Source organism: Macaca fascicularis, chromosome 3 (genome assembly GCF_037993035.2).
Source record: "Macaca fascicularis isolate 582-1 chromosome 3, T2T-MFA8v1.1".
Taxonomy (NCBI): Eukaryota; Metazoa; Chordata; class Mammalia; order Primates; family Cercopithecidae; genus Macaca; species Macaca fascicularis.
The window spans coordinates 137,999,094-138,023,329 of NC_088377.1; the positions used below are offsets into that span (position 1 = coordinate 137,999,094).

A 24,236-nucleotide genomic window follows, 5' to 3' on the forward strand; every position below is an offset into this window, starting at 1 on the left:
TTGTCTTCCAGGTTCCACCTCCACATCCTAGGTTCAAGCAATTCTCCTGCCTCAACCTCCAGAGTAGCTGAGATTACAGGCACCTGCCACCATGCCCAGCTAATTTTTTGTATTTTTAGTAGAGACAGGGTTTTGCCATGTTGAGCAGGCTGGTCTCAAACTCCTGAAACTGCTGATTTAAGTGAATTAAATTTAAGTGAATTTTTTCTGAGGTGATTGTGTATAAATGTGAAAACTAGGTGTAATAGTTCAGTGAAAGTGTTGTCCATTTCTGCTAGTGACCTCTTTCTGATTTCTGTAGCAACAGCTGTATATTGGATCTGCTTCTGCCGTGGCTCAAGTCAGATTCCATCACTGTGACATGTATGGAAGTGCTTGTGCTGACTGCTGCCTGGCTCGAGACCCTTACTGTGCCTGGGATGGCATATCCTGTTCCCGGTACTACCCAACTGGCATGCATGCGAAACGGTGAGATATGATACCTGATGAACTATTTCCCTTGCTTAGGAAAACCCTAATGCTTTTTTTTTTTTGCTCTTTTTTTTCCCCCACACATTCCATGAAAAATAACCATGCTCTTTTTATTTAAATAAATCATCATAGTTATATTTTGTTCATAATAGAAACTTTGAAAACTTGAAGTTTTCCAGAAAATATCTGTATTAATTATTGTGTACAGAGACTGGAGCTGAACGTGCTGTTGACCTTCCATTTTTTCACCCAGGTTTGAGTCAGTTCTTCCCTCTTTTGAAACTTCTGCTGCAACACATGAAACGAGTTCAGATAAACTTAAAATGTGGAAATGGCAAGCCACCGCACATGAGAGATTCAAAGACTTAAAAGGAAAATAAATAAAGAAATTTCTAAAATACATCCTGCATTTGCCCCATGTCCTCTCTACCAGCTGGTCTTCATTTATTTCATTTTGAAAGTGAATATTTTAACTCCTAGGCAAATGCATGACCTGTATAATTAATGAAATGTGTGATTTAATTCAACACAAATGAAAGGTACTTAAAGACCTCCAAACTCCAAGGCCTACAATTCTGTGAGGTCATTGCCATTTCCTACAGAAGGTAAATCCCAGGATTCTTTCAGCAGAGATCTTGAGGTTCAGTTAAGTCTTTTGAAGAATAAGGAAATCTCTTCAGTCAAGCCATATAGAGTTGTGCATTCTTTGTGAAAATACCTCAGGAAAAAAGTATTATTATTTCTCACAGAATAAGCAGTTTCTTTCTTGCGATAAAATGACCAAAGACAAAATAAAGCAAGCAATAGAAGGATAGGTAGTTTTCCTACTGAAAAACAGTTTGTATTAATTTCAATTATTTTTAGTATTTAACTTTGAGTTACTTTTCTGTAAACCTTTTTCAGAATATAATTTAACCCAATTTAGTGTAGTTCTTGTTTTATATGTTCAAATATATAGTAGAATCTCATTAAAACTTCACTAATTCAAAATTTTGTTAATTTTACTTGAGCTAAATTAATACTCCAATGAGTATTTTTTAAAATGATATAATAAGCAGATAGTAAAATTATGCTTCAAGAGGACATTTTAACTATATTTACCAATTGTATTAAAGAATTGAGCAAATTAATTGATTTTGCAGAAGTGTTTGTTGTTGTTTGAAAACAATTCTTGAAGAATATAGTCATGTAATTATTTGAAAATATCAATTATGAGTGGAGTGTATTCACCTATTAAGCCAATTACTGTACTATGTGCAAGGGATATGAAGAAACAAGCATAACCTCTTGCCTAAAGGAAATTGGAACCTAAAGTGAAGAATGGAATTGTAAATAATAAGAGTAGTAGCTTGCTATTCTGCACTTACTATGGATGAGGTACTCGATTAAGAGCAATGCGTATAATACTTTATTTAATTCTCAAAATAATCTCACTTTTGCACTTAATCTTGAAGGTAGAGATATAAGAAGATTCCAGTTAAAGGGAATTAATTTTCTATACAAAGAAATAGAATGCTTAAAAACAAGCACACAGTACCATGGGTCGGGAGTGAAATAGAAGAATATGAGGGTAGTACGTGAATTTAACCACAAATAACAGTATTAATTATTTTATTGTCATCAGCAACAATAAAAATGTTTACAAGCCTTGCACCAAATACTTATGAATGACAGGGTTTTGTGTTAGGCATGCAGTAGTGATAATGAATTTTAATTGAGCAGTTTCCATAGTTAATTATTTTATATGGTGCATCTTTTAACAGTGTACAGTCCTAAGCTTGATAATACAGTAGATGTGGGAGACAAAAAGGGTTACTTAGAAAAAGTCAAGTGAATGAGAAAAATAGTAGATAGGAAGGCATGAAATGCTGGAATCAGAAGCCGTGCTCCTAAATGAATTAGTTCAGTTCAGTGACATGTAATGGAGATCTTTCAGTGGTGTCAAATTCTTTTGAACCATCATTCACCCCTGGGGGAGAATTTTTGGATAAGTTTCAACACATGAAGGTAAAATAGCCTGCTTTTATAGCAGATCGTTGTTGCTTAAGACCTGAATAGAAGCAGAAATTGAAAACTGGTCATTAAAATAAATACTTCTCTGCTCACAGAGTGAAAATGAGTCAACAGGGGAAAAACATTAATTCACAATCCAGACCACTTGTTTAAAATGATCTTCCAAAATACACTAGGGTTTATAATGCTAGAATCTTTTTCTTCCCCTTGCTCTTGTATTTTGTCTATTTCCAGTGTTCTCTTTAAAAATTTCTAAGAGACTAGAGATGTAAGAATAATACGCAACGTTGAGAATGAAAGCAACTTTGTTCAACCTTTCTGAAACTTTTCCATATATATATACACATATATAATATACACATATATTTGTGTGTATATATGTATATATTACATATATATATACACACTCATATATGTATATGTAATATATATACGTATGTGTGTATATATCTATACTGAAATAAAGGACAACTATACTAGGATAGTATAAAATGAACTGAAACTTTGCAGGAAAATGTGGTATCTTTCTTTTTAAATGTATGTTTCCAATAACTTTCAGCAAGATTTTTGCACTCAGTTCTTGACCTTGCTTATCTAGAATTATTTGATTGTAGCTTCCTTATCCTCATATCACTTGTATAATAATCTTTATACAACACCGTCTCTGCAAAGTGTAAGCCATTTCTCATTTCATTGATTTTATTCCTATCCATTATTCATTATTGCTCATCAGGCTTCAGGTTCTCAATATAGAAGCAATACTCCACAAAGTGAGGGATTAACAACAGCATTTTAATTATCATCTAAATCTGCTATTAGTTGTATAATAGTTGTACATGCTAGTGTAAAACAATATAGAGTCATGCAACTTTCTACTTTTGCTTGTTGTTTTTTCATAAGCTCTATTTTCAATCTAGTTCAGTAGAATGATACATGTGGCAGATCTAATATTAACTTTGTAAAATCTCAGGTTTTTAGGTAAGGTTTTCTAATCAGCGATCTCTGCGTTAAGAAAAGCAAACAAACTAAAACTAAAACGTACTTTTGTATACAGGTCATAATCCCAAAAATTGATTGCAGATGTTCATCTGCCCCAGTTTTCAATACATATTAATTTGTTAAATAAGGTCTGAACTCCTGTGTGAGAAAGCACTTGATCTCTTGAAATAGCATTCTATTATTGTTATTTAAAGACAGTAAGGACACCCTAAAATGAAAAAAAAAGAGACTGAAGTAGATTTTAGGTGTCATTTTGCCACCTCTATTTTACACGGGAGGACACAAAGAGCCAGGAAAGGGAAGCAATATGCATAAGATCATACAGAACATTAGTGGTGGTATTGGGAATTGAATCTGGTTCACTTTTCCAAATTTCATCATTGCATATGGTTAAAGCATCTCATTGTCACTTTGGGAGCTATGCTCTCACCCTCTAGGGTAAAACTTCTGCTTTGCCTTCTGTTTTTCCCTCAGTCTTGAAGAAATGCCATGAATTAGAGAGGCAAGTGGTATTTTCCACCTTTATGTAATACTTCTATTTAAATCTCTAAGCTAAATTAAGTATGCCAGAGTTTTTGATTTTATCATTTCAATACTATTAATACTAATGATAATTCCCATTATTTAATTCCTCAAAAAAATGCTTACATATTAAATCACTTTATATATAATGTTATATTATATACTTAAATATATATCTATATCTATCTATCTATCTATCTATATATATATATATATATATATATATATTTTTTTTTTTTTTTTTTGAAATAGAGTCTCGCTTCATTGCCAGGCTGGAGTGCAGTGGCACAACCTTGGCTCACTGCAACCTTCATCTCCTGGCTTCAGGCGATTCTCCTGTCTCAGTCTCCTGAATAGCTGGGATTACAGATGCACACGACCACGCCTGGCTAATTTTTGTATTTTTAGTAGAGGTGGGGTTTCACCATGTTGCTCAGGCTGGCCTCGAACTCCTGACCTTGTGATCCGCCCGTCTTGGCCTCCCAAAGTGCTGGGATTACAGGCGTGAGCCACCATGCCCGGCTAATGTTTTTATATATATTCAAAACATTATATTGTATATATCATATATATATTCTTGAATTGCACATACATATGTTTTATATATATTCAAAACATATGTATATTACATATATTCTGGAATTTTATTTATATAATGTTATACATATATATGTGTGCGTGTGTGTATATATATTCTGGAGTTTCTCCAGAGATATAGAATATTGTATTTTTTTTCAGTTATATATCTAAACAATCTATGAAATAAAAAAATACTAGAAATGACTCTAATTATACTAGGCAGATTGAGGGGGAATATACTAATATTTCTTGAGTCCCACTAGATGCACAACATCCTGCTAAACATGAAGAACACATTATCACATTGAATAAAGGCATGTACTTCCTCAATGTTACATCTGAATAAAAGTAAGCTCACTACAGTATATTATTAGTTTATCTCTTATTTTTAGAAATTCTATTTGTACTAATTGATTATGATGACTATGGAACAAACTATTTGGATTTTAACACCTTTTTCATTTGCACTTTATTACATATGGGAGTTTTATACTCAAAATAACTGTTTTGTACTCAATAAATACTTTACTTCAAATCCCATTGTCTTTCTCTGCCCAAATACTTTACCACTCAAGACATTCTCAAACTAGAAGATTTCTTGTTGAACTAAATTTTTAACAAAAAGTAAAGAGAAATATATTCCATTGTTGTTTGAGTTTCCAGAATTCAACATTATGTAAATGAAGAACAGGGTAACATAGATCTTAACTACTGAAGAACATATAATGGAAATGTGAAAAACTATGAAACTTGGATTTTATTCTTATTTCATATGAATGATCATTTTTTTTTTCAGTAGCAGAATACTACTTGTATATTTAATGCAATTGGCTGCATTTTAAAGCCTGGAAAATTGAAAATATGAACATCTAAATGCATTTACTTTCTTTTAGGCGTTTCCGGAGACAAGATGTTCGACATGGAAATGCAGCTCAGCAGTGCTTTGGACAACAGTTTGTTGGTAATCCATAGAAAATCAATTGTTCTGGGTTACTCAGAGAATACATTGAATATAAACTGCAAACTTCTTAAATAGAGTCCTTTTTTCTTTGTGATTCATGTATACTAGAACAATATAATAAGTATTCTTTTTCTCTGACATGTAGTTAAAATTTGGAAAAAATGACATCTAATTTTTATCTGATTAGGAAAATAAATTATATGTACTACCACCAAGCTTCATTATTAAACTAATTATTAAAACAACGAAACCCTAGAACAAGAATGCTGCATACTTTAGGTGATTGATGCCACGGTGACTCTTATGACTTACCTCTTTATCTCATACTGGGGACTGTCTTCACCATGTTACGTAGCTTCTGGTGATTTTATCAACTGGTATTACTTCTATAAAGTCATCTACTAAGCTTCGGGATAGATAAAGTGAAAAAGCTTTTACTCTTTTATCTAAGTTGACTAAGGTAAGGGCTAGGGTTGGTGGTTCAAGAAAGGTGATAGAGTGGTGGTATCTGATGGGTAAGGAATTGAGGAAATTTCATCTTTAGGCAAAAGTAAGGAAGTTAAGACAGAACTTCTCTGTTAACTCTCTCCTGACTCTTTCTGTTATGGTGGTAACTGTTGAATAGGCTGTATTTAGTGTCACTAAGCTCACTAGGAAGTAGTAATAAGAAGGGACACCATAAATAAGAAACCAGCGGTGGCTATACACAGAGCCAGAGTCTGCTCCAGCGTCACTTTGCTGGACCCCAGGCTGACTCAGGATTCAGTGGAGGACTCAAGCCTCTGGGAATACTGGCAAAAGAAAAGTAGGATCTTCATCTTAGGGAAGTTTAGGGGTCAGTTCTGAAGTTGAGTAGGACTTCTTTTTTTTTTTTCTTTAAGAGAGTAATCCTGCTTGCTTTTATGCCCTACTGCAGCTAAGTGTACTTGCCTGTATGCAAATTTGAGTTCAAGTCCAGTAAGAGCCTTTCCGGTCCAAAATACAGATTGTAATCAAGCTCTATTTCACAAAGTCCCTGATTCAGTCTCATATTCTCTTCTCACTGCAGCAGCCCAACACCCAGATAAATGCAATCCCTTGTCAAGATATAATTCACATTTACGTTTGTGTAGTGGCATTTTGCCTGCATTTCTGGTTTCTGCTTTTGTTCGTAACCACAAATTTTGTCCTATGCTTTGGTGTTCCCTTTGTCTTCCCTCAATAAAGGGAAGAGACTTTCCATGCGTTTAATACTGATGCTTCTTACTGCTTTGACTATCCTATCCCGTCCTTTGGAACCAGACTCTCAGTTACCTACTTCTTTCCCACCCCATAGCCTGCTTGCTTGTTTCGTGCCTAAACTTTGGTGTGCCATTCTTTCTAAATAATTCCTTTAAATTACCGTTTACAGAAATGAGCAATAAGTAATGAGTTAATCATGTTACTGCAGGGATCTAAATAATGTTTGAAAAATTTATTTACCTGTAAAATCTAAGTCTCAAAGATGGCATTAATGTTCCTGTTGTAGGGGATGCTTTGGATAAGACTGAAGAGCATCTGGCTTATGGCATAGAGAACAACAGTACTTTGCTGGAATGTACTCCACGATCTTTACAAGCAAAAGTTATCTGGTTTGTACAGAAAGGACGGGAGACAAGAAAAGAGGAGGTAATTCATAGCTGCACATTCACAACGTAGTGTTTTGCATATAGTGTGTGGTCAGTAAATAGATGATTTATTTGGATTCTGAAAAATGAAGCTAGCTGTTGTACTATGCATGTCTTATTTAATAAGTCAGTTTTATTTATTATGTGTGATTTATATACCTACAATAATTTAAATATATATACATAGAGTTTTTATAGACATATACTGTATAAATACACATATGCTATACACATATATAGAAATCATTAATTTGGATCTTGGAAATAGGAATTTTTAAAAGAAGTACTTATAACTCATGATTTTATGGTCATGTTGTCAAAATTATAGTCTTAAATCATGACACCCAAGGCAATGTTGTAGAGAAATAGCAAAACTTAATTATCATTAACTCATATGTCTTAGTCATATGAATAATAACAGAATTAAAATAACAACACAGCTGCAACATTAAGCTCGTTGTGTAAGAAAGCTTTTCAATCATAAATGAGACATTGACATAAGTGTTCTTGATCGTGGGGAACAAAGGAAAGACCCCTACTCTTTCATCCTTTTTAGCAGTTGTAGTGGTGGCGATTGTATTTCTGTAATCATCTTCTACATGATGGGAGAGGAATGACTTGGATGCTTGTAGAGATGGAAGGATAGGCAGCTTTAAAGCACATGTGTAGAATAGGAGGCAGTTACTGGATAAAAGAATGTGAGTCAAGGGCTGTCTATAGAAAGAGTCCAGGGCATAAAGAGGTCCAGGGCATAAAGCAGACAGGTAAGTCAGATCACATTGGTGATGTGGGCTTTGAACTCAGTTTTACAAAAGTGGAATTACAAAGATAGCAAGTAGAAAAAAAAATGAATATTTTGGAGGGAGAAAGAATATTGAATATAGAAAAAATGATCCTCGGTAAAGAAATGGTTGCAAGTTGAATAATGAAAATGAGTCTAGAGACCTGCCTTAGGTCACAGAGAAGAGGTAATAGGTACCTTTTGGATAGAGAGTGAATCAATGGAAGGCTTCACCTCATTTTGGCACTGGAAATTAAACATTTCTCATTGGAACACAAAATTACTGATTCCAAATGCGGAGCACTTTGAACTTTTTATTCCTTTTTTCCTAGCCTATGGTGAAATTTAAAACCTAACATGTTTTTAGTTCAAAATCATACAGTACATTCTGGGAGATAATTAAATTTGTAAATCCTTGGTTCTTTGGGTAGGTTTTAGAGAGAAAGTCACCTCAACTTAACAAAGGCTTTTAGAAATAATATAGAAATGCAATCAGGAAAGGAAAATTTTCTTCATGATGTCATAAGAATAAACACATGTCCAAAAATGTTATAGCATATTGCACTGAGTTAAATTGTTGATTTAGTATTAACGTACTTTCCACTTCACAAATCTGAGGTGAAATGACTTTTTAAATTCCTCATAATTCCCTTGGCAGAAAAGGACCTGGTAATATTCCATAGTTCCTCCAAGCCGAATGGCTTCAGAAGACAGTGAAGTAATTCTTTTATCAGTGGTTTTCCTCACTCAGTATGTTCTGTTTCTAATTTGGAACTCACCATAATCTGCCTCATTTGGAAATCTTTACCAAATCATTTGACATGCTACATCCATCAATGTTCAATTATAAGGTTCTTTCTCATATTGTTGATATAATCTACTTCTCCATTCCTATAATTTTTAGTACCTATTTTCAACTACATTCAAATTTCCCCAACTAATATATTTGCTGATATTTGGACTTCGAATTTACTCTTTGCATTAAAAGTTATGTTATAATCAGCAATTATTAATACTTGGCTTTTTTGGACCTAGCTATATATGGATTGATTTATTCACAATATAAAAGAGGACAAAACACAAAGTTCTGACTTTATTAAAGGCTGAACATACGTGATGTATACACAAAGCAGAATAACTTTGCATGTGAGTTCTTTATTTGATAATAATTTTTGCACTATTGTCATTTATATGTCTCTTTTTTGTGAAACATAATTGCTTATCAAATCTTTGTTTTGATAGGAAATCACTTTCTTATCAAATCTAGACCATTTTAAGGGATATTTATTTTCCCCTAGTTAATTCTTACCTCCTGGGTAAATGCTTGATAAAGTACCCCTGACGATGCTCATCAAGATTCCTCTCTGATGCTACAAACCAAGAGAAGTCACTGATTTATCAGACCACAGAGTATATACATCTTCCTTTTATTTAACTGAAATTTTTGATTCTGTAATGTCTGTCTATTCAGATTCAAACTCAGCCCTCTGGAGTTATCCAGAAGCAACATATTCATGTGGATAAAGTTTTTGCCCAAATTAATCTTTAGAAACTGAATTAATCTTTAGAAACATACCTGAATTGTTAGAAAGCACTTACAAACTCAATTATCTGCTTTCTAAACTCTAGATTATAATGATTCTCTCAAATAGGCATTTTACAGACTCCTGCTTTCTTAAACAAAGCAAATGGAACATAATCTCTATATATTTTATTAATTCTATAAGTATTTATTGAAAGCCAACTTTTCTAGATACTTCATAGGGAGCATTTTCCCTTGCCTTGAAGACCTTATTAATTATACTGAAGTAATAATAAGCACTATGAATTATAAATGTAAATTAAATATATCAGATACTATATATATCATCAATTATTATGATATCCTGAGAGAAAAGACACTTAATAAACAGAATTGACAACTGAGGCTATTATTTATATGTACCTATTGCACACAGGAACTGAGTAGGTACCAGGTTATTCCTAGATCTCACAACTGCATGTTAGACATGATATTCTTCATCTGACACATGCAGAAACTAAAACTCAGAGAGTTATAGCTCATACACAAAGTCAGGGACAGACCTGACGTTTGAACTCAGGTATTCCTAACTCAAAAGCTGAGCTATTTCACATTCATTGCCACAGTACCAAGGACTGTTCTATGTGCATTTTATGGAATATACCATTTTATTATAAAGAATTGGTTTATAGATGAGGTAACTGAGGCACAGGATATTTAATAACTCCCCTGGTTACTTGCAGCTAGTAAAGTAGGTTCAAATCCAGGTGTCTTTGTAATTTCTGCTAAAACACAAAATCTTCTGAAATCAAAATTCTAAATACAGCTTCAGATGCTTTGGAACATAAAACAAATGGAAAACTGCTTATAGCAGAAGTTCTGGGATTCAATTTCTAAAAAATGTTCCTGATGTCAGATTGATCCTTATATAGATTTTTCTTTGTCAGAGTTTAGTGGAGCATGTTGCTGCAGCCTTGATGACAAAGGCACTACTCCCTATTCTCAGATGTCAGAGAACCTGCCCTTCTATTGAACCATCCCCAATCTAAGCACTGATGCCAGGAACCATTGTTACACAACATACACAATATAGACATCATTGTATTTCCATTCTCGAATTGCCTTTTCAAGCTTCTACTATATGCCTATTGGTGGTACAAGATGACTTCCATATCAAAGAAAATGTGAGCTACCGTTTGAGCCTATGTAGATATAAAATACAGAATACCCCATCTCATTTTGTTGGGTGTTTTTTCACAAAAAGAAATGTTTTATTCATTTGTTTGAATTTATTTATTAAGCCCTTACTATGTCCTGTTTTATAGAACTTACATTCTGAAAAACGTGGAAAGAAAGTAATAACAATAATGACAAAGAATGATATTAAATATATCAGGTAATGATAAAGAAAAAAATGCAAGGGAGATTAAATTATAGGGAGAGGTTGGAATTTTAAAAGGGTGGCCATAGAAGGCCTCACTAAGAAGGTCACCATAAAAGTGACATTTAGAAAAAAAAATCTGAAAAAAGTGAGGGCATAGGTCATGTAACATTATGAGATAAAAACTTTCTGGACAATGGGAACAGCAGATGCTAAGACCCTTGAGATAGGAGCATATGTGATATACTCAAAGAACAGCTGACTGAAGAACAGTGTGGCTGGAGGTTAGTGAGCGAGGGAGACTAATAGACTATGCATCAGAGAGGTCAGGTCAAGGAAAAGCTCATGCAGGGACCTATAGCCATTTCATAGGGTTTTGGTGTTCTGAATTAAAAAGGAAACCATTGTGTATTTTCAGCAGAGCTGTGACACCATTAACATTTGTGTTTTAAACGATCGTTTTGGTTATTGTATTAAGATTATAGCAGGTTGGGGTGGGGATAAAGGTGGGAATAGGTAGTCACTGAGGTTATAGGAACGCACAGTATTAACTATAAATCTTCATGCTTAAAGACAACTCTTAATGTGTTCATGCCTTCAAGACCAGATGATTTGCAAGTAATTGCCTCATACACATTGTAGTAATGTGCTTTGCTATATTTTTCACTATTAAGAAATGTGAAGGCTTAAAGGATGAGTAGAGGGTAATTAGTAGAGAGAATAATGTTAGCTTATGTTATGAAGATGAAAAACAATATGGTACATGTAAATTATGACTGGAAATGAGGATGCAAAAATGAGTACACAGATCAAGGAATCCATTTCAGTTTGTCTCTAAGCCAATGAGAACAACTTAGCTTGACTGTGTACACAAATTATTCCAGGAACTGGCACACAGACTTAGGAGATAAATAGAATGTCAAGAACATTTAGGATGATATTTCAACAGTCATTGAAAAACATGTGTACCACATGAACTGAACAGTTTTAGTAGAAAGGGAGAAGACAGGTTTCAATTTTTATGAGATAATATTAAGTGAATTTCATATTTGAGATAGAAGAGAAGCAATCACAAAATATTCACATGTTTATTGTCTGAGCGTCTGTGTGGCTAATGGCACAGTAACATGATTCCAGTAATACAGGGGAAGAAACACGTTTGGGAGAAAGTTGTTGAGTTAATTTTTGGCTGTGTTGAACTGGCAGCTCTTATAAATCATTCAGGTGGAGCCGTCCTGCTATGTATCCATGTTCAGGAATATAAAACCCAATGGAAAGATTTGGCTTGGCAAGAGATGTTGGGGAGATATCAGCAAAAATGCAGTATTCAAATTCAGAGGAATTAATAAAAGTAAGAACAATACAGCAACAATCAGTACTTAAATATGACTTACTGTGTACCAAGCATGATTAATATTTTTAATCCTTGCAACAGTCCCATGAAGGAGATATTTTTATTGTTTCTACTTTACAGATTGAAAAAACTGAAGCACAGAGAGACTGAGTTTCTTGCTTAAGATTACACAGCTTGTGAGGTCAGTTTGCATTTGAGCCCGGACAGTCTGGTTTTAATTTGAGGCCCTTAGACACAATGCAGTGATGCCTCCTTTAGTATAGCTTACCTTAGACAGTGATGAAATAAAAAGCAAAGTGAACTAACTCCAAAAGCAAGGGGAAAACACATATTTAAGGAAAAGTTAGAAGACAAACTCAAAAAGAGAAAGTAAAAATAGAAAATAAGTTGTAATTAGAGTTAGCATTCATTTAGTTCTTACTATGTGCCATGCTATTCTAAGTGCTTTATATGTAGTAATTTGCTTAAAACTAACAAAATTTCTCTGAGGTAGCTAGTAGTTTTTAAATTACTTTTACAAATTTGGGGGTTATAGGTGCATATTTATTACATGCATATATTGCATAGTGGTGGAGTCTCACCTTTTAGTGTACCCATCACCCAAATAGTGAGCATTATACCCAATAGGCAATTTTTCAATCCTCACCTACCTCTCACCCTCCCACCTTTTGGAGTCTCCAGCCTCTAGTATTCCACTCCTTATGTCCAAGTGTACTCACTGTTTAGCTTCCACTTATAAGTGAGAGTGCAGTATTTGACTTTCTGTTTGAGTCATTTCACTTATGATAATGTCCTCCAGTTCCACCCATGTTGCTATGAAAGACATTATTTCATTCGTTTTTAATGGCTGAGAAGTATTCCATAGCATATATATGCCACATTTTCTTTCTTTTTTTTTTTTTTTTTGCACTGCAAGCTCCGCCTCCCGGGTTCACGCCATTCTCCGGCCTCAGCCTCCCGAGTAGCTGGGACTACAGGCGCTGCCACCTCGCCCGGCTATTCTTTGTATTTCTTAGTAGAGACGGGGTTTCACCGTGTTAGCCAGGATGGTCTCGATCTCCTGACCTCGTGATCCGCCCATCTCGGCCTCCCAAAGTGCTGGGATTACAGGCTTGAGCCACCGCGCCCGGCCGCCACATTTTCTTTATCCAATCATCCATTGATGGACATTCAGGTTAATTCCGTATCTTTACTACTGTGAATAATGCTGTGATAAACATAAGAATGCAGGTATCTTTTTGATATAATGAGTTCTTTCCCTTTGGGTACATTCCTAGTAGCGAGGTTGCCAGATTGAATGGTAGTCCTATTTTTAGTTCTTTGATAAATCTCTATATTGTTTTTCATAAAGGTTGTGCTAATTTACTAAAGTTAAGTAAATGGCACAAAATACTAGTTATGGCGCAAAATACTAGAGATACTAGTTAGGTACTAGTTAGTACCTCTAGAGTGGTATGGCTTAAATAAGTAGAAACAGTGAAGTTAGGAGGTGTGGTGTAATAAAACCCAGGAAAAAAGGAATTGGATAAGATATATTAAACAATATTCTTTGAACAATGCATAAAACAAGGACGAAGTTTCCAGGGATAATGTGTTAAGTGGGGTGTTAACGCAGGATTCGTCTAATAACAGGTTAAGTAATGAATGGTACTGTTGAACCAGAAACTGCTAGTTTAGTGTACTGTACCAAAATATTTGAATGCCAAAGAGAGAGATCCACAAAGGTAGACAAGAGTAGAAATAAATTTTGTTTTGTTTTCTTTTTAGTAAAAAGGTGACTTGGTCATGTTTATAGGTTGAAAGGAAGTAGCTATAAAGAGGAAATGTGCAACTAGTTGATGAAGCAAAATAAAGAACATGTGGGAGAGAATATAATCACAGACAAAATTTAAGGGGTAAATTCTTAGAAGGAAAACAGAGACTCTTCATTCTCTAAATTAGGAGAAAATAAAATGGCTCATTTATGTGGATAATGTAATTTCATCAACAGAATTTAAGTTTAGCGGTTCCAAAGGTCAAATTCAGTGGCTATATATATTTCCACATACAGTTTTAATCTGAAATACAAGCCTAAATCTTCCTTCTATGAAGGTTGTATAAATTATTTTTTCTGTAATAGCAGAGGACAAAACTGTTAAAATTATAGCCAAATCACCACTATACCCTGGTTTTGAAGTCTCAATTTCTGCAATTCTACATACTTGAATTTATAAACCTCCATAATAATTGCAAAAATTTTAATACCGAATAACATCCCTAAGTGAAGAAATTCATTCTTGTTAAGACATATAGTTAAGGTGATATAGTTGAAGTATATCTGTATGCACTTCTCTTTCTATAAAATGGATAAGCACTACATTTTAAAACTGAGTAAATGAGGGAAAAATTAAATATGCTTTATTTATGTAAATTTAACTAGTGATTGTGTGTAATTTTAGTTATAGTAAAGAAAACTGTAGTTTCTTCAAGCTACTCGGAAGATTGGTACGTAATTCCTCACTTCATACACATTTTACACATTTTAAATGTTCTGTTTCATACACATTTTAAATGTTCTGACTTTGGAATGTGTTATTTTTAATCCAGATTTTTTTTAAAAAAGTAGGTTCCCCTGAACTTGACAATTATTTAAAGCAGAAGCTGAAAAAACCAAAGACGTGGGGGCCAAATTTGGCCCTCTGCCACTATCGTAAATAAAATTGTATTTGAAAACTGCCACACCCATTTGTTTACCTAATGTCTATGGCTGTTTTTAGGCTACAACTACAAAGTTGAGTTGCTGCAACAGAGACCACAGGACTTGCAAAGCCAAAATTATTCATTATATAGGTCTTTACAGAAAAAGTTTTTGATCCCTGATTTAAAGGCCCAAATGAAAATGCATACAACAGTAAAGTCCTATAAAATGAATATTGTTGTGAAAAATGCCACTGTATTTTTTTGGGAAAAAGTCTTTTTGTGCAAAAACTCTCACTTTGTTCTAAAACTAAAATTTCATTGCAATGGATTTTCAAGAAAATCAATTTCTTGAAATACATTCTTTTGGAGTTTAGTCATTTGCTGACAAAATCAAAGTATATCCCAAAGACACAATAAATGAGATTGAGTTCTAGGAGTGAGTTAAATAAATTTACACAAATCTCCTGTAGGGGAATTTGGGGCCAATCTCAAGACACATAAACTAACATCTATGCCTATGTCTGGCTGGCGTAAGGTAGAAGAGAAAACTGCTGGCCCATAAGACCAGCATTATAATTTGTAGATCTCTTTGGTAAGCATGAAATAATTAATTTTTCTGTGATCATTATTGATCTTTTTATTGTGGATTCTCTATTTAAGAGGAAATATGTGTTTGTGTGTCTTAAAAATAAAATGTGTCACTTTAAAATAGTTAATTGTATGCATAGACTGCTTACATAATGCACAAATATGCATGTTTATTGTAGTAAATGCAAAAAAGAATGTATATTGACATAAAAACTCTTAAACTTTAATTGCACTTTGCTCTCAATTTTTTGCTTTACTCAGTACCAAAACTGGCACTTTTCAACTCTGCCTTCAGACCACCTACAGGGTAGAATAAATTCACCAAAGTCAGTTAAACGCTGTTGAGTAATCTAATAACCATGGTTAACTTCTCAATGAGCAGCTCATTCCACATAACTTAGAGTTCATTGTCTCTTTGCTAAGTTTCTATAGTCTAAAATAAAACATAATTTTATTGATAATTCAATGCACTCTGGAGACAGCTTCTTCTACAAAAATGAAACAATGAAAAATGGAGTGCACAAATTACAACTTTTAATACTGGATTATGTCATTGAAGCTAGGAGAATTATGAAGTAAAGTCTCCTTTTTATTTTACCATTTTGTTTGTTAGATGACTCATATTTTCCTTACCTTTACCAATGCTATCCTATGGTAGTAATTCCAAGGGATCAAAACCAGCCATAAGTTTACATTTTTATCTTTATGCATGACACTGAAAGCATCAGTTTTTGTTCCACATTAATATTATTTCTTTGTTTTTCTTGTTTTTATAATGTAAAGTGCATGAACTCTTGCCTCATTTGAACCATCTCTTTAGTAGTTTTGACGTTCTTTTTCAGTCTATTTAAAAAATGTGCTCATCTTTCTATACTAACAACTCTTTACAACAGGTAAATATTCAGAATTTAGTTTTTTAGCCTTGACAAATGTATTTTTATAATATCATTTATCTCATTTTTTTTAGTTGTGCAATAATTAGGAGGCTAGTCCATTAATTTCAAGTTTCTTCCTTTTACAATGGCAGAGACAGAGTTCCTATTGTATAAATGGAGAATATAAAACAACTTGTGGTCATAAGAAGAGGAATGAATCTAGAGTTTTTAACTGAACACTGTTCTGTTAATTTTCCAGGAGAATATTGAATATATTTCAAAATTAAACATTTTCTCTTAGATCTATGATATCAGTTATGGATCTAAGTCTCATGCCACTGACACCATTCTAGCTTTGTGCATCTGATTAAACCGTATAACATGGTAATGCAGAAAGTCCAATGCACATATGTACAGTAGATACTCCAAAATACCAATTCCCTTCACTTGCAAGTTCCTTTTGTTCTAGTATAGATTATAGTTTATATGGTCTTCCAGATCATAAAAATATGCATGTGTATGAAGATATCCCAGCATAGAACTGTATATCTGGACTACATTGTTTTAACTCCACAGAATAGCTATAATATTGAACCATTCTCAGGCATTGTCTCTTCACCCTACACTGAGATGTTGCCTAAAGGAAATGTATTTATTATGATGCTGTTGTTAGAAACCTCCCTCTCTTTTTATAAGAACATGCAGAGAGATTTTTCTCAAGTCTCAGTGCCAGGAAAGATGTACTTATTATAAGGAGTAATTTTAAAAATATATTTTAGGGACATTTTAAATCTTAGAATTTATCATACTTTCTTCTGTCTTTTGGTTACTAGGAAATTTAATATTGAATTTCTACTTCAGTTATAGTCACTGCACAGTTCCTTATATTGTGCAATTTTGTTTTCAAACATTGTCTTTACTTTCATCCTCTTTAAACTTAATTTCTCTTCATTCTGAGATTCTTATCTATGAAAATTTTAAATAAACCATTAATCACAAACTTCTCTTTATTTAATTTTGAGCAGTATTTCTAAAATCCTATGATTATAGTATACTAGATTTGAAGAGATCTTATAAACAAACTTAGTTTATTGGTTGTCAAACCACATTAATCATTACAAACAACTGGAGATTTTGTTTTTTTCTTTTTGTTTTGCTTGCTTGTTTCTGGCTCTTGTTTTTTTTGTTTTGTTTTTGTTTTTGTTTTTTTTTTCCACTTCAGATGCATAATTTAGTTAATCATATGACTTAGTTTATGGCACATTGTGATGATTGGTTTATACAAATTTCTCGTTTGACTTTGTTTTTCCTGGACCTCCTTTTTCTACTTTCATCCTTGTTTCCCCATATACATCTGTTGAAATGATTGGAGTAAGTCCAATACTATGTTTGCAAATTGAACAGGTATATAATATTTGAGTATGCATGAACTGTTAAAGTAAATGTATTATGTTATAGATTATATTCTCCTTCTTACTTTGTAAACTCAACACTATGTTTTTATAGTTTATCCCTGTTGCTGTTTGTGTCTCTATTTCATTGCTTGACTGTTACTTAACATACCATAGCATGTATACATTGCTCTTAATTCATCCTTAATTCTCCTAAATGTGGACATCCATAGTGTAATTAACTCCTGCTATCACAGCTTTAATAATCATCTCTGCAAATAACCCCTTATAGATCTGAGTGCAAGTTTCTGTATTGTTATTTGTCAACATCCTTCATTTCTGTAATTATTGTCAGCTTGCTCTCAAGATTTCTGCACCGTCTAGACTCCCAAAGCAGTTCATGTGGGTTCCTGTTTCCCCACATGCTCACCAATATTTGTTATTATCTTGTTTCCTAAGTTTTGTCTTTCTTCGGGCTATAGGGTAATGCCTTGTTCAAATTTGAATTTTCTTTCTTTCTTTCCTTCTTTCTTTCTTTCTTTCTTTCTTTCTTTCTTTCTTTCTTTCTTTCTTTCTTTCTTTCTTTCTTTCTTTCTTTCTTTCTTTCTTTCCTTTTTTTTTTTTCTATATGGAGCTTCGCTCTTGTTGCCCAGGTTGGAGTACAATGGCATGATCTCAGCTCATCGCAACCTCTGCCTCCTGGGTTCAAGCGATTCTCCTGCCTCAGCCTCCCGAGTAGCTGGGTTTACAGCCACGCACCACCATGCCTGGTTAATTATGTATTTTTAGTAGAGACAGGGTTTCTCCATGTTGGTCAGGAGTTTCTCCATGTTGGTGATGCCGGTCTCGAACTCACGACCTCAGGCGATCCGCCCGCCTCGGCCTCTCAAAGTGCTGGGATTACAGGAGTGCAACACCGCACCCAGCCTAAATTTGAATTTCTAACTTTACTAGTAAGGTTGAATGTTAACTTGCATTCTTACTAAACATTTGGGTTTCTCCCTTTCTGAAGTGCCCATTTATATGCTTTTTCCATTTTTTCTCTTTTATTTCTCTTTTTGTTGACTCGAAAAACTCTTTTGCCTCTTCTAGATATTAATTCATTCTTGAATATAAATGCCCGAAATTTCTCCTTTGATATCGTGTATGTTTTTGAATATAATATGTTTTACATGTTATGGTTTTGGGTTATTTATAATGACTTTCTTTCCAGCATAACCTTGTATTAAGATTTTTTTTTCCACATTTGTTCTCCTCCACGTAGTGTGATAGGTTTCCCCGAATGAGCTTTTAAGCAATTCACTGTGTCTCTACTAGGTAACCATTGGTATCATATTTCAGGTTTACACTGGAAAGTGTTTTTAATAAAATAAATATGTATTTTTATGCTGTTATATTAGGTATATTTTCTGTAAGTAAAATAAATAAATATATATACACATATATGTGTGTGTAAGTATAAAATTGGTCAAAGGCAGACCAGATAAATAAACAAACAAATATATAAATTGTTTTCTCTATTTCTTAACTAAAACTGATTTTTTTATTAAATGTATTCTCAAGTAAACCAATTCAAGGTCTCTGTCTGTCCCTTTCCTGTGAAAGTATGGAACCATATGGTTGATAGACATGGAAATAACTGCTTCTTCCTGAGCAGCTACCAGATGTGCAGAGTTCTTTGTTCAATTACATTTTTTTAATAGAAATTATAAAACATACTGAATCAATCTTTATAGCTAAGAATAATAAAACCATTCTCAGCAAAAATTGTGTATTTATATAGATTGCCTATAAGAATATTTGATAGAAATGATGTATTATGCACTATCTTCTTGGTGGAGAAAATCTGGTCTGCAGACATAGGAAAAAACACAGATGGATGAAAACAATTCTGTAATCAAGATTGGATGTTGGAGGTACCCAAGTAAACTGACAATGGAAAGACTAAATTGTGGAAGAACTTCAGATACAAATTTCTAAGTCGTTTTATATTTTTAGGTATTTATAGTCCATGTAAGATACATTTAACTTTCTAGGTGATTTAACCTACATAATGTATGGCCCTCCAGACAGAGCATGAAAACAACTTATATTCCTGTCTTTGTAATGTGGATTTGTCATAACCAAGAGTGTGGATCAAAATTCTGAGAGGCAGTATCTCTAACATGCAAATAAACAATGTAGGACAGTTTCTATGGTAATTGTCATGATTTCATATCTTGAATCTTGACCAGTCTAGACTTTATATGTACATAATGCAGTGTTTCTCAAACTTGGATTTCTTATTATTCTTTTTATACCCTGCTTTTTAAAAATACCAAATTTGAAAAAACAAGCAACAAACAACCAACCATAATTTTAGTGGTCAAGAATTTGTATTTATTTTTAGTTTTGCTTTTTGCTTTGTTTCCAATTACTTTCATAAACTGCTTTCCATAAGCTGGAAACTAGGCTAGATCACTTTCATATTTTCTCATGTATTATTCAGTCTCACAGGAGATATAATAGAGACAACAAAGGATCACATTCAATAAGGACGTTTGTATGCATATTTTTTTTCAGGTAAAGGCAATGTCCTAAGAATATCTGTGATGTAGCACTCTCATCAGTTACTAAGTGCTCCTGAAACCATGTTTGCTCCTTCTTATTCAAATTATTATTGGATTTACCTGGAAGTTGTTAATATCTTTTGGATATATCTGTATGGGTATACCTCATTGCTATACATGTTTGTGCTCTATAAATGAATTAGTGTGTTCTCATTTTACACTATCTTCTGAATTCTTTACTCATTATAGAATAATTCAGAAGAATAAAGAAATAGGTCTTTGCCATTTAAAAACATGTTTGGAGAGACAAAACTTGCATGGAAAAATAATTTGAAAAGGAATATAAATAACAGCTTTTGAGCTACAAATGTAAATGGTATTGTGTTACAAAAAGAAGCAAAACACCTTCAGGGGCTATAAAGGAAGCATTTATAAAGGAAGGGAAAGTTTAGTTAAGCCTGGAAGGAAATGAAAAAACAAATGGGTTGGTAGACAGTAGAAAGGAGTTTATTTAAGGGAAAAAGAGTATGTTCAGAATAAGAGCTGAGAGTGGAAAGCAGGGTGGTGATGCAGGGGAATGGCAGCAGAAAGCATTATGAAAAGGAGGGTTTGATTCTAGTAATGTACAGGTTGCCCCCACCACCTGCCCTTAAAAGTGAAACATCTTCCTGGGCTGCTGGCACGATTTATATTAAAATGTTCATTAAATATTCACAAGAATAAAACAACACATACTTTCCTTATGCTTGTAGCTTTTATTAAAATATTGAGCCAAAATTAATTTAAAGATAAATTATAAACAAATTGATGCATCATCAAAATATTTATTTACTGTGTTTTGTTTTTACTGAAATATGTATCTCTATGACTGTAAGATGAGACACAGATTGCCACATATGTGGCAATATGTATAACACTTTCTGCCTGTAGCTATACCATGTGATGACTCCATCCTCCCAACACTTTATTCAAGTGACCTTGAAACTTTTCATGCGTATTACTACATGGGGATGTTGTTTCATTTTCATTTGGCTGTAACTTGTCATTAACATATTATACCCATCTTGGTTCTTTTTATCATTTGGAAACACGGCTTTGAAAGCGGCTCAGAATCTATGATAAACATAAACACTAACACTGAGATTGATCTTTCACATGATTCCAAATATAGTTTATTAATTTATATTGATTTTTGTGTCAATAAACACAATAATTTTAAAAATCCTTATTTAAAAAAAAAGTTGATCTCCAGATCTCCAGAAATGCACCTCTTCCACCAACCCTAGTTTGAGAAACACTACATTAAGCAATTTTGGGATCCAGATTTAGAAAGGCAGGATCTGGTTAATGGAGCAATTCTTACTGCTCAGGCAAGAAACAGAGATCTGAATAAGTTCTAAATCAGGATGTTGACAAAAGAAAGTGAGCTTTAAAGAAGAGTAAATGAGTATCCATTTGTTGAAATAAGTGGGGAAAAATGATCCAAGAAATTTACTTGAAGGTCTATTGTTAGATACTTGAGTGTAATGTTGCATGCTCAAGTGTATGAAGGTTAACAGGCAAAATGATGATAATAAAGGAGAGAGGGCACTTTTACAGGGGTGTGAGAAAGGCCAGTTTGGGAAGATGATATTTAATTCAGTTATGCAGGATGAGAAGTAACCAGCTTTAAAGAAGTGTCTCGAAGCAGAGATACACACAGAGATCCTGAAACAGAATCAATCTGGGTATGAAAGAAGAAACAGAAAAAAAGGGAAGATCTGGGGAGTTTGGCATGAGATAAGGTCAAAGAAACAGTTATAAGGTATGAGAATTTAACACTGCAGCAAAAATGGTGATGAGGAAGGGATGTTTTAAGGCTCACCACTGAAGAAATGTAGACAGGAATTTGTTATAGCATATAATGAGAGAGAAGTATAAATGATCAACAATTGAGGATAGGGAGACTAGAACAATAATGATGTCATGGCCGGAAATAGGGAAGTTAGTAAATGGAGGGCAGTTTGAGTGGGAAGATACTGAATTGTACATATTAAAGGATGATATATGTTTCTTTTAGTCAAAAACACCAAATCCATTGTTTTTTTTTGTTTGTTTTTAACTAACAGAAAACACAAAACAATGGATTATCTATGTGTAAGATGTACCATTTTAGGGAAGCTGGCTGAAACAAAGAAATAAAAGTGCTATCGAATGGATGGAAATAAAACGTGAGATCAGTGAAGGATGGAGGATTGCACCTTGAAGCAATGAGAAATCTGTAGAAGAAACCAAGAAAGAGTAAAGAAAATAAGGACAGTATAATGGCCCATACCACACAGAAAATAAAAGATGTTTAAGGAGGCAGGTTTCATCCATATCAAATGCAGCCATAAGTTTTAAAACAATGGAGGCTTACTTCAGAGTCAGTATCATGTGAGACACAGGTTGGTCACAGGTTGCAATAGATGGTAAAGTTATGGAGAACACTAGTGCTGGAAAATAAGTTTGTCCAGAAGCCTGGCCTGGAGGCGTGAGTAAATAAGCAGAAGTACACAAAGTCCTGTAAGAGTTAGTTGCCTGTAACAGTTGCTAAGGATATTCTGAGAAAAACCTATCAATAAAACAGATTGTTTCTATATAATGAAGATGGTTTTGCTTTGAGGGTCTTCTTGGTTCCTCATTGGAGGATTTTGATCTCGAATTAGTGGCTACAGCATTCTGCCTACCAGGACATGGTCCTGCCAAGTCAAGGGAAGCACCTACAAAAGACTTATGGAGCCTCTTTTATTAGCCCAACTAGGACACTCTGAAGCTTCTGAGTAATTAACTTACTTTACATGGCTGAAAAAAATGCCTTTGGGATGCCACATAATTTAAAAATGACATGCCTATTTCTTACTGTACTATACTACTACATTTTGCCATCTGTTCCACAAATTGTGGTTTGTGGATGCCAGTTTCCACACCTGAGTAATCACATTGAAACTTCGTGTATGCCGGGTCTGATCAAGGCAGGGAAGAATTGAGTCTGGCATTCCTGGCCAGGACCTATCACGGGGACAAAAACGTGCTTATCATTAACAGCCTTTATTGCCAAAGTGTTTGTAATTATTGCCTCTACATTTCTTTTATACTGAAAAAGATGAATATTGCTTTCATTTTTGTATTCTCAAGGGTGAAATCTGTCAGCATACTGTGAACCACCTTTATACCATTATCAGAAGATCCTGGGCCATACGAAAACATGATTGTTTGTAGTTACATGAATGCATAGAAGAAAGGTAGAGGTAGATATTGATAGCACTGTGCAAAAACTCCTCACCTATTTTATTTAATCTTCACAACAATTTTTCAAATTATTAAGTTATCTCCATTTTACAAAGAAAACTAAGGCAAGAAATATACATGGAATGCCCTAAATCACACAATAAATAGTGGTGCCAACATTTGACTCTAACTCTGCCGAATGTCAGATCATTTACTCACTAGTCCAGCTATTTGTGATAAAACATGAGCTATTCGTTGAAAGCCTTATCTTGCTCTTCTTACTCTGAATTATACTTATTTATTTATAGAAATAATGTGAGTAATTTATTATATCAAAAACATAACAAAAGACATTTGAGCACTGAAAGTATATTAAAACTTAATATTTGCTAGACTGTCTGATCCTTTAGAGCAGGAACTGGATTTTGCTTGTTTATTTTGTAATCTCCTGTAAAGGACAGCCTATGAAAATGTAAGGGATGTTCACTGAATTGATTAACTGATGAATTTTTTTGTAAGAAGACAAAGTGAAAGGAGTCCAGTTCTCTAAAGAGAGGTCCTTGTAGAAACATTGGCCACTACACTCTGGAGGGCATAATAATTCCTGAAAGAATATGGGAAGTGGTATTTGTTCTGTGCATGGAAAAACAAATGTTAAAAAATAAATTTTAGGAAT

General features: G+C 33.7%; 1 protein-coding gene across 3 annotated transcripts in view; it reads left to right on the forward strand.

Moving 5' to 3' along the window:
- The window catches only part of SEMA3E (semaphorin 3E), a 296,986-nt gene that overhangs the window by 267,912 nt on the left and 4,838 nt on the right, over positions 1-24,236 (forward strand). For 2 of the 3 annotated variants that reach the window (XM_045388676.3, XM_065542400.2), the window contains 3 exons: positions 302-468; positions 5,478-5,545; positions 7,053-7,192. In XM_045388676.3, coding sequence (XP_045244611.2) covers positions 302-468; positions 5,478-5,545; positions 7,053-7,192 — 375 coding nt within the window. Of the gene's footprint in view, positions 1-11; positions 190-301; positions 469-5,477; positions 5,546-7,052; positions 7,193-24,236 lie in introns of those variants that run through there. The other variant, XM_074036601.1, reaches the window with a different exon arrangement.